The following is a 17,796-nucleotide window of genomic DNA, read 5'->3' as shown; positions in this document are numbered from 1 at the left end:
CTAACACTCACACGGTTGCCATGGACCTGCATAAGCAGTGGGAGAACACAGAGACTAACTGGCACAAGGAAAAGATGGAGTTACTGGACCAGTTTGACAATGAAAGGAAGGAATGGGAGAGTCAATGGAAAATCATGCAGAAGAAGATAGAAGAGGTACAAGTTGATTTGTTTTGAATACATTGAAGCTTAAAGCTCAGAATGAAAATTCTGTTTCAAATTTGTGTTGTATTGGAAACTATTTCTCTTTTCCTTATTCCGCCGCCTAAGAGATGCATGTCTCAGTGATATTTGCTAGATCAAAAATAGCAGAACCTTATCCAGTGGTATCCAAAGGACTATGCTTTTTTATAGCCCTGCATGAAAATTAAGGACTTAAAATGTCAATCTAAAGTATATCAATTTATTATTTTCTGACTGAAGTGCCTTGGTATCAAAAGTGAAGTATGTATTTTGCATGAGTTTTCAAACACAGGGTCCAGGAGGAAAATCTAAGAAAGGCATAATTGGTGGAACATATATTACAAATTGGGCATTAAAATACAGATCTTTCTTGAGATGATTTATGGATGATATCTACTAAAGGAAATTACATATTAGATAAGTCAGTATAGTCAAAAGGAGTGCCATATATCAAACAGAAAATGGCAGCGGGCGTGATATTTAATCTGGCAAAATGTGCCGGATTTATTGGCACGTTTGTGAGGAAAGGGTTATGAAATACGATGTGCCGTGACTCTGATACAAACAGCCATTTTATCCCCATTAACCATCCCTCAGCTTGTTGGCCCTGGAATATTCCCTCTAAGTGTTTACATTGATGTATTTTTTAAGCTTGTTTCAACTGAAAATTATTTATACTTAAACTTGCTTTCTTCTAGTGACATCCATGGTATTATATGGTTTGTGCACATTGCCTAAGTGATTATTTTTAACAGACTCTTTGGCCTTTATTCACAAGCAATCAAAGCTGGTGCTTTATGTGTTTATAGCACAAATATTTTTTTCATTAACAGCCATGTAATTGGTTGTGAATAAAATATAAATTGGCACACTGCAAGGAAAAATTAAAAGGGGTAGCTATTAAACTGTTTCTGTAACATAGAACTGAGAAGGCAGGTATGTAGTGCATGATTATATTAAAAGGAGACTCCACTGCTCATACCTCTATAGTTTAGAAAATGTGTTTTGCTTACTCTCTTAACTCGTTTACCCAAAGACTGAGATTGCATCAACAAGGAGATGTCTAAGTCAAATAAGAATCCAAAATTCCAAACAGAAACCTGAAGTCATGGGTCATTAGTTCCCAAAGGCTTGGAAAGTCAGTTAGTAACTCAGATAAGTCTAGCATCAAAGCAAAAAAATTTAAAGGAGTCAGGATTAGTCTAGCCTATTGTTTAAGCCATGTAGCTAAAATAATCTGCTGTCTGGTTATATATTTTAAGGTCAAATAATTATTCTGAAAACTCTGTAAATTCTATCTATGGTAAATATTACCCTTTTGATTAGTAGGCATTAAACATATTTTAAAAATAGGATGATGGTTTGTAGAAATACTATTCCTTTCTGCATCAAGGAGATAGAAGGCTGTAATATTTTTTTCTTCATCTTGGATAGTAACTGTAAGCTATTTATGTCTTACAGTGTGAAATATATAGCTCCATTACTGAGAATATGTTTGGATAATGTGCTTACCCCAGAATACTGATAGACAATGCTTTCTAATACCTGAATACTAACATTATGCTCCCCTTATCATTCTAATATATATTTTTCTACTTCCAACTTTGTAGCCTGTGAGAATGTACTTTTAATACAACCATCTTGGAATACCTGGGTGGCTCTGTCGGTTGGGCAGTCAGCTCTTGATCTCGGCTCAGGTCTTGATCTCAGGGTCATGAGTTTGAGCCCCACATTGGGCTCTGCGCTAGGAGTGCAGCCTACTCAAAAAAATATATACTCATCTTACAGGCTACAAATGGGGGTAAAATAATTTTGATGAAGACAGGAGGAAAGTATTTTCACATGTCACAGAGAATCAAGACATTTTTTAAAACTAAAATTAATCAACACTTGAGGGGCGCCTGGGTGGCTTGGTCGGTTAAGTGTCCGACTTCGGCTCAGGTCATGATCTCACGGTCCGTGAGTTCGAGCCCCGCATCGGGCTCTGTGCTGACAGCTCAGAGCCTGGAGCCTGTTTCACATTCTGTGTCTCCCTCTCTCTCTGCTCCTCCCCTGTTCATGCTCTGTCTCTCTCTGCCTCAAAAATAAATAAACGTTGAAAAAAAATTAAAAAAAAAACAAAACATCAACACTTGAAAAAATTATATAACATGCCACAAGCATAACAGACTGTATTTGTTTAGCATATATCACTAGGTTCTGTGTATTAATTCAGACACAAGTTTTTAAGCCAAGTACTAGAGAATTTTAGATTCCCTAATGTGCACATGTAACCATAGTGATTCCAAGTGATATCTTCTAGTGAGAGGACCCAGTGTTGTGTATTAAGATGCTAATGATTCTTTGCTCAGCCACTATCCACAATCATTGCATTTGCTATTGCAGAACCAACATGTACGTACTTGGATCATTTGAAACCTGGACTAATCCAAATAGAAGCCCTAGATAGAGTTCTTATATACCTGGGATTTTTTTTTTTTTAATCATGTTGCAATTTTTCCTATTTGTTGCCTTGTTTCAAATAATCAGATAACCATTGACAATTTTTTGGGTATGAAATAACACAGATTTCCTTATACAAAATAAATTTGTTTTTCATCAATAGCATGATATTATTTGCTTCTCCATACCTCACTTAAATCTCAAGAGAATTTAAGGTGGGATATAAAATGTTATATAAGGTAAAGTATTTCAAAATAAAAAAAAAAAGAGATGAAGACAGGAGGATTTTATGTGAAATGCATGCAGCTAGCCTTTCTAGTAACTAACAGAAAAATTGTCAGAAACATATTTCCCAATATTCAGAACAAGCAAACTTATTTCCCAGAAATAGCACTTTTGTTCCTGATTTTGAAACTAAAGCAATTTTGTTTTTCACCCATAGCTCCTCAAAAAAAAAAAGAACAATGTCAACAATGTCATGATAAGCATCCTTAGATTCAACAACTAAGGATTCCCAACTTTTGTGGGTTGCTTCTTATGATATCTCTCAAGATCAGCCCAAATCATAATGCTCACAATAGCTCAGAACAAGTAAGTTTATGAGGGCTAAAACAATTGAATCATGGCTGTAATTTGATGTTATCCTGAGATTATCCAATGATAGATATGTAAGTATCCATGGAAATAAATATATTGTATATCCTTCAGACACCAATTATGTTTAGTGCTTCCTTCATCTGAGATTTGGGTAAATATTGAGCAGCAATAAATCTTTTGTTATACTCCTTGACTAAAAGATGTCTGTAGATATAGGTTGTGGCTATAAAATGTAGTCATTTGCTTCAATAGTTATCTGACAGAAGCCTTTGAAATTTGCCAAGCTTTCCCACAACTCAAGCCTGAGGAGAAAGCCACTTCTTCTATTTAGGGGTAAGCTGAGTGCATGCCTGCAGATTAAACTAAACTTTCATCAAGAAATAATTTGGGATGGGGGCACCTGGGTGACTCAGTCGGTTGAGTGTCCGACTTTGGCTCAGGTCATGATCTCACGGTTCGTGAGTCCAAGCCCCACGTCAGGCACCCTGCTGTCAACATAGAGCCCACTTCGGATCCTGTGACCCCCTCTCTCTCTCTGCTCCTGCCCTGCTAGCACTCTCTCTCTCTCAAAAATAAAGAAACATTAAAAAAAAAGAAAGAAAGAAAAAAAAAACGAATTTGGGATCCACTCTAACATAGACTGAAAGATAATAAAGCCTTGGAATTCTAATATCACATAGCACAGGGTCACATTTGTTTTAATCAAGGTAAGAAATCTTTTTTGAATGTGTATAGGCCTGCCATTAAAAAAATCTTAGTAATACCTAGTGTTATGCCCAGAATTCGTGATCCCCAAAGACCACCGGGGAGCTGAGTCCGATGCAAAAGCAAAGAGCCTTTATTCGAGCTAGCTCGAGCTCAATCCCCTACCTGCACCGACGCAGAGGTGAGATACCTGGGAGAGAGAGCGAGTTTCAAAAGGACAAAGGTTTTATTGGGACCTAGGGGCAGTTGGTGAGGTAATGGCTGTGGCCTCAGCCGATTGGCTGGGGAAGGGTCAGAGTCTGTTAGGCAGGTGAGCAGGAGGTTACTCAAGGGGAGGACGCGTGGTCAAGGTGAAGGACACAGAACAAGATGGAGTCAGCTGGCGTAGGCCCACCCTTTCACTTGGTAAATACCTCAGTAACACCAACATAACTTCCAAAGGAAACATCTTTTGATTTCACAATATCTACTTAGGCAATGAAATGAACTGACATACTATATGATATTGTCAACTATTTAGACACTGGAATGTTGGCATACAAGTGCAATCATGCATTTTTTAAGCATTAATATCAGTTAAACTCTTGCTTTTCTCCAAAAGCAGTTAGAGAGCATGACTTGTATGCTCTCTCTCTCCAAAATAAATAAACATTAAAAAGAAAAAAGAAAAAAGAAAAAAGAAATACTACTCCTGAGATCATGATTACACTATGTGTTAACTTACTTGGATTTAAATAAAATTTAAAAATTTTAAAAAAAGGAAAAAAAGGGAAATAATGTGGGATCCACTCTAACATAGATTAATAGATGATCAAAGCCTTAGAATTCTAATATCACATAGAACAGGGTCACATTTGTTTTAATCAGGATGAGAAATCCTTTTTGAATGTGTATAGGGTTGCTATTAAAAAAAATCTCAGTAATTCCTAGTAATACTTCAGTAGCACCAACACAACTTGCAAAGGAAACTTCTTTTGATTTCATGATATCCACATGATATTGTCAACTATTAGGCATACAAGTGGAATCATGTATTTTTAAAACATCATTTTAATATCAGTTAAACTCTTGCTTTTCTCTGAAAGCAGTTAGAGAGCATGACCAGTAATTGATTCAGGACATTTCAACTTGGTAACAGTGCTTCTACATCATCATGATGTACCTCTATATACATTTATATAGATACAAGTTGTTTGTTTGTTTTTAATTTTTGCAGAGTTGATTTCTACACAAAGATACAAAAATTACCATCCATACCTTGACCTACTAAAATTAGTCTTTATGGTTCATCCAAGTTGTTCTGGCTAATCACATTTGAGAAGCACTACTCAGAGGCATGAACATTAATACCCCAGAGCAGTATATCATGAAATGGCAAAGAGAACTCAGAATGGTGTGCTTAGTATCAAAAAAAATTGACAAAGTAAACTAGGGGGAGAAAAAGTTTTATCTTTGCTTTCCTTACAGCTTTGCCATGAAGTAAAGCTTCGGAGGAAAATCAACATGAATGAACGTGCTAAGATCCTTGATCATGATAATGAAAAAGCGATTCAAGATAAAGTGGTGGAATCTTCTCCAAATTACCCCAATTCAGGACAATGCGAATTTACAGGGATGAATCATGGGGATGATCTGGAAAAAGAAAATAAAACAGAGCAGAGCTTACTCTGTGAAGGAAATCAAATGTGTAAGGAACAAAAAGCAACAAAAAAGTCAAAAGTAGGGATTATGGATCCTTTGGCCACAGATAACCAAAAACAATGTGGAGTGTGCCCTGGCCTGAGGCCTTCCAGGGTAGAGGACAGGAGCTGTTCTGGCGCCCTCAACACAGTAAGTAGGACTGTGATTAGCTTAGAACTGTTTCTGAAGAAATACTTACATTTCAAAGTGCTAACATGCTATTGCTTATATGTATAAAGGCTCTGGAAGAACTTGCGAAAGTTAGTGAAGAATTATACAGCTTTCAAGAGGAAATCCGAAAGCAGTCTAACCACAGAAGGTATGCTGGTACATCTATGATTATTTCATATCAGAAAATCAAGAGAAATACTGTTTTCAGTTAAGGAATCCCAACTGCCTTTTCCTTACACTTTGTTAAGTGAGAATTAACAATGAGTTATTAAAGTCTGTTATCTTAGATAGGAAATAAAAACCTTAATTGAATATATCTCTGTTTTTGATTTTTAAACCAAATCTTCTCATTCTTTGTAATTTGACTGTTAAGAATATTGTACTCTTTTGGTATTTGGTTAAGATATACTATGCATAATACATTAACAACTATATTCTAATGTAGTTCTTTTTCATTTTGAGTGTTTGGCCAGTGGAAGAGCCTATAGCTGGGCTAATCCAGTTAAATACACCTGTAAAACATGTCAGACTTAACAATGTGGAATTTTAATTATATAATGATGTTCTACTGCAGTCTTTTATACCTAAGAGTCGTTTATTTCTCTACATTTATTTGGTATATAATGGAAGCATACATAATTCTCAACACAACATATTGTAAATATGTGTACACACACGTATAATGATATTTTAAAAAGCCGTTTCAATTTAGAAGCACCTATATAATTGTAAGTTTTCACCAAATTGAAAAATAAATTGGTATGCTCTACAAGGTAAGTAAAGAGAGATTGTTCTAGGATCAATATTTATCTCATAGTGAGGGAATGTGCTTTTCTTAAAAAGCAACAGCAATGTATACCCATATTTTTCTTTAGCTGTTAAGAAGCTCAGAAAGAGGGGTGCCTGGGTGGCTCAGTCAGTTAAGCGTCCGACTTCAGCTCAGGTCACGATCTTGCGGTCCGTGAGTTCAAGACCCGCATCGGGCTCTGGGCTGATGGCTCAGAGCCTGGAGCCTGCTTCAGATTCTGTGTCTCCCTCTCTCTCTGCCCCTTCCCCGTTCATGCTCTCTCTCTGTCTCAAAAATAAATAAAACGTTAAAAAAAAAAAAAAAAAAAAAAAAAAAACAAGCTCAGGAAGAATTTTTGTATTGACCTCAATAGATTTTCTCATATAACCATGTTTTATACATAATTTTGCCCTCTACCTGCCCATTTCACTTTTGCCTACCATTCTCTACTAATGAGTATTTATTTATACTTTATTGTAATCTGTTTCATAATACTTTACAAGTTGAAGAAATATAAATACTATCTATATTTATCAGTATGATCAATTAACTTTAATTGATATTGTTGAATTTATATTGTTGCTATATTTAGGTTTTTTGTTTTGATTAAACTTAGAAAAGACTCACCTGTCAATTTTCTTTTACAAACCACACCTGGTATACAAGTTCTCCTTGCTACTCCATAAACTTTAGAAAAAAGTTCAAAATCCTTAGTATGTAATTCAAATACATTACAATGTAACTTAATGTTTCTTTCATCCTCCACCCTCTGCTTTATGATCCATCCATACCAAAGTGCTCCCTATACCTTGAAGAGCCACCCTATTTTTATTGTGGCTCACTTTGCCCACATGATGCCCAAATGACATCTTCCATTTGGTAATACTTATGTTTCACTGAACTTTTATTCAGATTTCTGTCATACTTCTTAGCTTAGAATGTCATTTCAAAGTCAAGAGAAGGAACTTGAGCTCACGTGACATAATGAATAGGAATTGAGCAGGTAGAGCAGAGGTAAGGAAATGGCTGGAGAGAACCCATAGAAATGGAAATCCCAGTAGCAGACACTCAAGAGACTACACAGTATAGTCTAAGTGTAAGAGACAATTTGAGAATGTAATGGAAAGATAGTTTGGGTCAGACCATGTAGGCTGTGAGGGCAGTACTGAGAGGTGGACTTGATCCTACAGTAAAAGGACTTGGGGGTTTTGACTAGAGAATTTATATGAAAATGCTGTTTGGGAAGTTGTGAGTCCTTGTAGCAGAAATTCATTGCTTATGCCATGGTTTCTTTTGAGAACTTGTCCTAAATAAAGTTATCACTAATATATCTTGTTTTATAATTGTTTAGAATGAAGTCAGATTCTTTTCTTCAGGAAATGCCCAATGTAATTCATATGCGTCACAGAGACCACATGATCAACGATGGCCAGGGCATTCTTCCAATTGATTTAGAAAAAGAAAAGCAGAAAAATAGAAAGAATCTGAGCTGTTCCAATGCGCTCCAAAGCAATTCTATGAAAAAATATGAATTTGATACAATTGATCTGCAAAGAAATGAAATTCCACCACTTCCTCCTCCAAGAAGCACATCTCGAAATTTTCCCAGCTCATTTTCTGAACAAGCTCATGAAAGTTTGAAGGACAGTTTAGACCACAACAGCCACGTGGCCCAAGAGGGTCAAGGTGAAAGGAACTACAGTCCTGATTTCCTTTTGAAGCTGTGTCTAAATGAAGGGAAGACTTTGAAAGATGGTATCATGTTCCCTTTGTTGTCACCCAAAACCAAAATAGATAACCAGCATCCATGTGATGAAAGTGTTGGACTTGGCATGTGGTCATATGACACAGGGATCAGTGCAAAAAATAGTCCCTCTACATTGTGGTATCAGAAAATCTGCTCTACTCCCAATAAGCCAAAATGTGAAAAGATGATTCCAGATCATTCTGCTAAATCTCATCCTGATCTTCATATAAGTAGTGACTGTAGCTCTTCAGTGACAGAGAGCAGTGGGTCACTTAGAAGTTTCAATTGTGACTTTAAGAGGACAACTAGGAATGAAAAGCTGGCAGCAAAGACTGATGAATTTAACAGAATTGTATTTAGAACAGATAGAAATTGTCAGGCAATACAGCAAAATCAAAGCTACTCAGAATCATCTGAAGATCCTAAGCCCTGTGATACCTTAATTACTCATATAGGTAACATATCAGAAAATGATGATGTGTCTGATATTCTGAAAACCAGTGTCCACGTGCCCGTGCCTGTGCCCAAAGAAAATGTGCCTGACAATCCCACCAAAAAATTCACAACAGGCCTCGTCAGACAAATGCAGGAACACATGAGTCCTAGCAGTTATCGGAGTATGCTCCAAGAGCATGACTGGAGACCAAGTAATTTGTCTGGCCGGCCAAGATCAGCTGATCCTAAGTCAAATTATGGTGTTGTGGAAAAGCTGCTGAAAACCTATGAGAAGTCAACAGGGCCTGCATTGCAAAATTCTAAATGCTTCCAGGATAATTGGACCAGATGTAATTCTGATGTCAGTGGTGGGTCCACATTAAGTCAGCATTTACAAATACTTCAATTAGAACAAGAGCTTCAGCAAAACACAGCTATGTATGGAGCACAGCAAGTTAAACGACGAGTAGATTGGAAAAAGATAACAGAGGTGAGAAAACAATTAACATATGTTGGTAGAACTGTGTCCATAGTTAGCAGTGGCTCAGAGTTCAGTCAATTGCCCATTTCTATAAATAAAATGTAGGCACATATTTTGGCATCTTCTTAACTTTTCAACCCTTTATTTCTGAATAAGCATAAACCTTAGGACTGTAACTCAACATGAACTTCTTAAAATACAGTTTTTAAGACTGGGAATAGTACATGACAACTCTTTTAACATTCTGAAATGGGACAACATAAGTAAAATAAATGGGCTTAAGAACCTCAAGAAGATCAAATGTTTGTTTTAAGTTTCTTTCTTGAAAAAACATTCCAAAAATGCATGGATTGGTTTATAGAATTTTATTCTTCTAAAGTTTTTATATTTTTAAGAAAAGAGTATTGGAAATATTTTTAAAATAACTTTTCACTTCTTGGCCATGATTACTGCAGTCATTCCCAGCATTTGATTCATTTTCCTTCTCATGGGATTAGTCACATGAATGTGACTATGGGTATAACACATCATAAAATAGTGCCTCATAGAGTTCTCTTATTTGTGGAGCAGAAAGGCAGTACATGGAAATAAAATTATGTTATAGCTTAAAATTTTGTAAGGCCATTCTTATTTGTGTAAATCCTTAGCATGAATACTGCTCCCCCAAAATAAGTATTTAAATAAACAGTTATTCTTTCTTTGTTCCAATTTGTTCGCAAAAGAATATATTCTTTGTTAGTTATGGGAGAAAAAGAGGTTGAAGAGATTGGTGTTTACAAAAAAGAGCTCTCCAACAGTCCCTTTTTATGCATAATTTACAAAAAGTTACATGGTGACATATTGTTATCATTTGCTAATGCTTCAAAAAATCCTAGTTTTGCAAAGTGCAGTGTGTGTGCAGCATAGTTTTAAGCTATGCAGGTTGCCTTCTTCTGGTGTAAAAAAATTATTTTTATATGGCTTTCAGACTCCATAAAAATATCAGTTTGGGGGTGCCTGAGTGGTTCAGTCCGTTAAGCATCTGACCCTTGATCTCACCTCAGATCTTGATCTCAGGGTGGTGAGCTCAAGCCCTCCTTTCATGCTGGGTGTGAAGCCCACTTAAGAAATAAAGTTAAAATAAATAAAAACATCAGTTTTTATCTATTTTATCAGAAACCTTGCCTGTTTGTACAAGGTACAAATAATTACCCTGCTTTTGTATTTCTCTGTGTTTCAGTTGAGCCCATAAATACCTGGAAAGCCCTATAGCTTCAGACGGCAAAAGGAAACGTGTTGTAAAATAACCAGCCAAATATTGATCCGCTACATTTTTGCACTGGTCGAGAATTTGGGAGGGGTCCTATAGTGTAGATTCTTAAGAGTAGTTCTTCATCCCCTCCCTCACCCTGCTGCTGGTGGAAATTTTTAAAAAATAAGATTCCAAAGAGAGAAAAAGAAAATGCAGATTATTGTCATAAGAATAGAGACCATCCTCACTACCCATCTCAGCTGAAAGAGCACAGGCTTTGTTAAGAAGGTCAGTAATAATACTCTGGTATAATATGTGTCATGGAAGCTTTAAAAAAATGTTTTTTTAATGTTTGTTCATTTTAGAGAGTGCAAGTGGGGGAAGAGCAGAGAGAGAGAGGGACAGAGGATCCCAAGCGGGCTCTGCACTGACAGCAGCAAGCCCAGTGCAGGGCTAAAACTCACAAACTGAGAGATCATGATCTGAGCTGATGTCAGCTGGACACTTTGAGCCATCCAGGTGCCCCTTTTGAATTTTTTAAATATTTTTTTAATATTTTTTAATGTTCATTTATTTTTGAGAGAGAGAGAGACAGAGCGTGAGTGGGAGAGGGTCAGAGAGAGGGGGAGACACCGAATCCAAAGCAGGATCCAGGCTCTGAGCTGTCAGCCCAGAGTCCCAAGTGGGGCTCAAAACCAGGACCCTTGAGATCATGACCTCAGCCAATGTCAGACGCTTAACCAACTGAGGCACCCAGGCACTTGAATTTTTTTAATTGCAAGGGTCTAAGAATGTTTTTCTTCCATTAAAATAGAAAGAGAGAAAACAAGGAAGAAATGAAAGAAAAGAAAGGGAAAGGAAGGAAATGGTTTAAGTCTTCAGATAATGACCAATATAGTGATTCTTTATTAGCATTTATAATAAAACTATATTTTAAAATATGTTCATGATAACTTTGAAACTTGAGAAATAGTAACAACAGCTCTTGGAAAAAAAGATAGCATCAGATAAATCATTTGGTGATCTGTGTGCAATTTTGCTTATGATTTCTGAAAGTTCCAAAAACTTGACATAAATGAGCACAGTTTCTCCTGTAAATTATTATCTTTTTGTTTTTAATAACACTAAAATATCCTAATATCCTTCTAAGAAACATTTAGAGCTCCATCATCAAGTTTATCTAACATAAACTTTTGAATCCTGAACTCATCGTTTTAAAAAATTGTTGTTTTAAAACAGTTGTATTAAAATTTGGCAATGTGAAAAGATCTACAAGATTATCAAATGTCATATTCCATATTAAAAATGAACTGCTTTGATTAAAACATTTAAGACCACAAATATTAGACAATTACCCTCTTTAGTTATTGATGCTTTTACTTGCTTATAAATATGCTAATACATTAACCCTGTAGTTGGGATCCATAACATATTAAGCCCATTTTTTGTGCTTGTATAGTGAGATAAATGTCTTCCTTTGTCTCCTAGGAATCCATGGCAGTGAAATCTTCACCTGGAAAAGGATTTTCCCGACCTGCTAGACCAGCAAATCGCCGTCTCCCATCCAGATGGGCCTCGAGATCTCCATCGGCGCCCCCCGCCTTGCAGAGAACTACCCCCAGCTATACCATTTCTCTGCAATCTGCAGCATCGATGGTCTGAGTCTCTGGCCTGGATTGCTAGATGACAAAAGTCCTAATTGCCAAACAGAGCATTCTGAGTGTTTACAGCCAATCCGGTCTCTTCTCTGTCTTTCAAGATCACTGGGACAGACAGTTTAAATCTTAACTTCCCATCAGTCTTCAGTGTTTTTAATCTATGGAATAATTATCTTCCTGTATTTTGATTTCTTAGATCAGAATTTTTTAATGCCATCTTCATTAATTTGCCAATATGATTTAAGTCAAAACAATGTACTATATTGTATATTCTATCTTTCTTGCAAGTGGCAGAAAGCAAGGTTATGTGCATGGCCATGTGTTTGTAGGTGCATGTGTTGAAACAGGAAGTATCCTAGTATGTACTTAGATAAGAAAAACTTCTGTGCTAGTGTTGACTTTGAAATTATAATATGTATACCTATATATTCTTTGTGTTTATTTAAAATTTTTGAAAATATACAGTACTATTTCTATTTTGTATACCTTTTAATAGGTATCCACTTAAGGTATTTGAGGTACATATATTAACTAACCACTTTCTTGGTCCCAACTACATTGAAAAATAAGAATTATACACATTAATAACACTTGGTAGATTTCTATATACAACTCATAGTTTCTTAACCAATGTAAGGATGGACTAATGCCATTGATCTCCTTGTTTATTCTTTTAATAAATAAAATTGTCACAGGTTTAATAGATCAGACTTCCAAAGCAAACGTAAAATGTTCACAAAATCTTTTGTATATCATTTGGTAGTCTATTATGGCTTTAACCGTGTACTTGATCCCCAGAGCCACATCATGAGACTGCCTTAGAAACAACAGAACTTAAAAATGAACTTATTTTGTCAACTTCAGTAACAAATAATCCTTAAATAGGATATGAAAATAAATTCAGTTATGTTGAATTCTACTTTTTTGTTAAATTGTAGTAAGCTGTTAGTTAAGCTCCTTCATTTGAAGTCATATTTAGAGGTAAGTCATTTCCTTTTTTTTTTTTTCTAATTTTCTCTAAAATTAGTAGTAAAAAGCTAATTCATCTTTTTATTAACAGGGAAGATTAGAAATGATATTTCATTGAGAGCCAAATTATAATATATTTCTTATAGTGTGCTACATTAAAAAAAAAAAAAAAAGCCTTAAAGTAAACTTTGGCATCCATGAGTAGGATAAGGAACAGAAATGTGTATTTTGGCCACAGTTTACACACAGTGAACATGTAAGATCTATGTTGAGAACTGAAAGAAGTATGAATGCTGAGGTGTTTGGAATTCTACATGGACGATCTTAGAAGCACCTTTGCTCTCTCTGGTCTCTCTATAAAACCAACTTCGTTAGTAGATACTTCTATGTAAGCTTTTCTTTTACTACCAGAAAGGTTAAGAAATTCCTGTGACATAAGCACCCATGACCTTCTTCTTATGATATATTCTAACAATTAAGAGTAATTCATTTCATTATACATCATGACTTGAGGTAAAGTAAATAATTTCCAAATCCCAGACTGCCTTAAAATGCTCAAGACTGTTGCTTGATGATGGACAGATTTGTACTTTCCAATAAGGAGAGTTTATAGGAGTTGAGCTGAATTAAACTTCTAGAATGTGAGGATGGAGCAGATGGTAAGTAAAGGCTATAGATCCATTCTTTTTTGGAATAGTTTGAGAAGAACAGGTATAAACTTTTCTTTAGATTTTGGTAAAATTCGCCTGTGAAACCATCTGGCCCTGGACTTTTGTTTGTTGAGAGTTATTGGTTACTAATTCAATTTCTTTGTTGGTAATTGGTCTGTTCAAATTTTCCATTTCTTCCCTGTTTCAGGTTTGGTAGGTTATATGTTTCTAGGAATCTATCCCTCTCTTCTAGGTTGTCCAATTTGTTGGAATATAGTTTCTCATAATATTCTCTTATAATTGTTTATATTTCTGTGGTTGGTGTATAGATACACTCATTTAATTCTTGTTTCTTTCAGGAATATCCTTTTCCATAGGAAACCTATCAGAGACAAGTAACCTAGATGCCAACTGATGTCATTTATGTTTTATGCTTTTCATCTAGAAGTGGGGAAACACTAGGACAATGGTAGTTTTTGGCATACAATAATAGACCCGCTTGGAAGGTGCTGCTATGCCACAGTGGAAAGACTGCCCGAGAACTGGGCAACATCCCTGCTCCCCTCCATCACTGTATCCCAGGTAGTCTGATGTGGATCTGTAGTTCCTATCTTTAACTACAAGTCAGAATATTGAGGATTTCTTTAAAAAAAAAAATTAGATTCCTGACCTCATTTCATATTTACTAGAGCAGAATTTCCAAGGATGCAGGGTGGGAATCTGGAGTCTTTAATAAAACAATAACAACAGCAACAAGAAAGCAAAATATCTAATGATTAGAGAGATTTGGAAGCAGTGACATTGATGCCCCAATAGATGGGTACCATTGGGTAGTCACATTGCTTCCCTGGGACTTGCTTTTGTTACCTATAAAAGAAAAGGATTATATTATCAGGCATACAATTTTAAACCACCTTTTCTATTACCATTTGAATGAAACAGTGGGACATATTTTAACACCTTCCTATGTTGACTAAAATCATAGCATGGTAGAGTTTAAAACAAAAAACTTAGTATATAGTCCAACTCCTTGATTGTAACGATAAACTAAAACAAAAGTTATTGAGATATTCTGTTTTCTCTTTTAAAATATTTTATAATTTTTTATGAAAAACCTATCAGGTAAATGGCAATTATCCTTGAAAAATATTTTTTTATGTATTGTGATTTTTAACTGGTAGTTTTTCTACTTTGGATGAGCATGTTCTTCCCAACAACATACCCTTCATTATGCTGTCATTGCTGGATTTAAGACATTTGTCAACATTTCAGAAATATTTGCTTAGAAACACTTGTGTTAATAGAAGTTTTCCTGAGCAGACTATTGGGGAGAAAACTTACATTATTTCAACTGAGGAGTCTGCTCTCAGAAAGGAATAAGAACAAGGCAGACAAAGTGCTTGAGTTTTTGTGCATGTGTGTGTGTGCACACAATCCTTGCACGAGTTCTCTATATTGCCTTATCACCAAAGCCAAATATAAATATGTACATTATGTTTGAATAATTCACTTTATCAAAAATTAACCTTAACTTTCATTTGTTTTTACGTAGACAATGAAGATGACCAGATATTATCATGCATGATTTACCTCTACATAGAGGATTTAGCCAGACTCCATGTCATTCTGAGAAAATATCTGGACCTAAAAAAAGAATCTGCTTCCTTACAAAGATTTTTAAAATTATTTCCAGGCATAGGCACATTTATTGACAAACAACTACTTGACATTAAAATCTCCTTCAGTGATTGGAAGTTATCAAATAAAATAGATATGGAAACACCTGCTGTGGCATGTACATACATTGAGAACATTTTGATTTTCCTCCTTTTCTATAGTGATCTCCAGTAAAGCCGAAAGTTTTATGAAGTCTAAAATCACACTTAAGCCTAGCTTCTCTTAAAATATCTCTACATAATAAAATCTAAAAGCCACGTCTGTATGAATTCCTGCACCTGGCCACACAAAACCCCATATGATTTCTTATACCGGACAGCCACTCTGCCCATTTAACCACTTATTGAATTTTTGTTTGAAAAATATTACTCCTTTGAAACTTGCCTTTACATGAGGAATTAGTTTAATTATTTTTAGATAGATTCAGATTTCTATTATAGTACTATTTTGCTTCCAACTCTGCATGTTTCTTCTTCAGTAGCAAGTATCATTATTAGAATTTACAACTATGACATGCTTAATATAGCACATAATATGGTCTTTCAAAAAAATTGGCTTCATAAAGTAAAAAAATTAAAACAAAAAAAAGTTGGGGGGCAGCTTTCATGCAGGTGTCTACTCAACATTTTTCATGCAAGTGTCTACTCAACTGTAGGAATTTTTCTTCTCATAGAAAATAATTTTTGTTCCAGTGAGGGAAAAAACCAAAAAATTTAAAATATGATACATACTGCAATGATCTTATTAATCCAAAATGTACAATTTGGCAAATTCTGAAAAAAAATAGTATGCTTATATGAAGCTGTGATTTAATCTAGAAATGAAGGAAGAGTCGAGAATGGGAAGGACCATAAAAGTCATGCAGAACAATCTCGTGGAGATGGGAGAAACTTGAAACTCAGAGAGGTCTGTGTGCTTGCCAAGGTTATAAGGATGGGCAGCAACCTGGCCTCCAACACCAGTGTCCTGCCTTCCTTGTACACCTATGTGCATCTATGACTTGGTGGTTCACAAAGCACATTTATATTCCTTGACTTGTTTACTTACAACAAACTTCAGGCTGGCCTCTGTGATTTCTCATTACAGTTGGAGAAATTAAGTAATGAAGATAATAGAATAAATATTTCCCAAGATAATACTGAGAAATATATAGGTGGTTGCCCAGACTCCTAATGCAAGCTCTTTCCCAAAAAAAGAGGAAGAGGAAGAGCAGTTCTTTTCCACTTATGTTTTATGCATGAAACAAGTTGTGTATTTTGCTTTCATTGAGAGTTTCTCTTAATTTTGCCTTTCAATTTTCTTAATCAAGGTTCATCATTCATGATTTATATGGTTTCAATGGTTTCAAGAGTTAGTATTAAAGAAGTCATGAAGAAGGCTCACTTTATCAAAATATATTTTTTTCATTTTTTGATGCCTATCCTCTAATATTGTATACATTTTGTATGTGGGCCAAAATGTTGAAGGTAAACTAATAAGTAGCCAAAGCAATCCTTGTCTATCGTACCAAGTGAATCCTGATCTCCTCAACCTTCAAAAGAATCATAGAAAAATTTTCATACTATAGGACTTAAATGTACTCCAAAATAAATGAGAACTTTCCCTTGAAGCTTGCAGTTATTTCCAATTTATAATCTTACTCTGAAATAAATTGTATCTGCCAATTTCATTTTGAGGCTTTATCCTCTAATTACTTATGTAATTTTATAAAAATCATTAAACAAATTCAATCCAGCTATTTGGGATCTGTAGATTTTTTTCCTATATAATGCCGTTCAGCCTCAAAATAATGCCAAATTATCTAACCTGAATTATATACATTTTTTAATCTTTGCACAAAATTTTGTGTTAAAGTTAACCCAGTAAAAAATTCTCTGAATTGATACCTGGAGTGAAATATTCAATATGCAATGAAGGCCAGAGAACCATTTATAATATTTTTTAAAAGAAGTCACATGTTGGAGTAAAAGTGGGCAATATAGTCTCTACCTGCTAAAATTCAAGAGGTAAATTGTTGGGAATAAAGATTCTTCCTAGGAGATCCCAGGCAAGGAGAGAGGAGCTGAGACTAAGCATGTCACCTTGTTAAAAAGGAAGCTGGTCATGGTGCAGCACAGGGAGCAAAAACTATATGAATTCTCAACTCAGCAAAAGCAAGCACTAGACTTTCCCAGACAAATCAAGGGTCTGGGGAAAGCTCAACATCAAAGACTCCAATGCTTAATCCATGCTTAGGATTCAGGCAAGTGGTCATCTACAAGGAGATTCTTCATAAAGCAGCTAAGACCCAAAACTGATGCTTGGGCCAAGGTAGGAATGAATTGACTCTGGAAGGAAACTGTCAAAGGCAGGACTCTAGATCAAAGAGTGTTGTCCTAGGGACC

The 17,796-nt window shown here is 35.4% G+C and overlaps 1 protein-coding gene across 1 annotated transcript; it reads left to right on the top strand.

The window, feature by feature from the left end:
* The first annotated feature begins 20 nt into the window (after positions 1 to 20).
* KIAA0408 (KIAA0408 ortholog) lies at positions 21 to 12,967 on the top strand. The gene is made up of 5 exons (XM_015535995.2): positions 21 to 155; positions 5,394 to 5,756; positions 5,846 to 5,925; positions 7,916 to 9,236; positions 11,947 to 12,967. Exons 1-5 carry the CDS (start codon positions 21 to 23, stop codon positions 12,118 to 12,120), a joined length of 2,073 nt encoding a protein of 690 aa, XP_015391481.2. The 3' UTR covers positions 12,121 to 12,967.
* Positions 12,968 to 17,796: the final 4,829 nt, after the last annotated feature.

The sequence above is a fragment of the Panthera tigris genome, chromosome B2, assembly GCF_018350195.1.
Source record: "Panthera tigris isolate Pti1 chromosome B2, P.tigris_Pti1_mat1.1, whole genome shotgun sequence".
NCBI lineage: Eukaryota > Metazoa > Chordata > Mammalia > Carnivora > Felidae > Panthera > Panthera tigris.
Note: the sequence above shows the minus strand (reverse complement) of the source record. Positions and strands in the feature narration are given on the sequence as shown.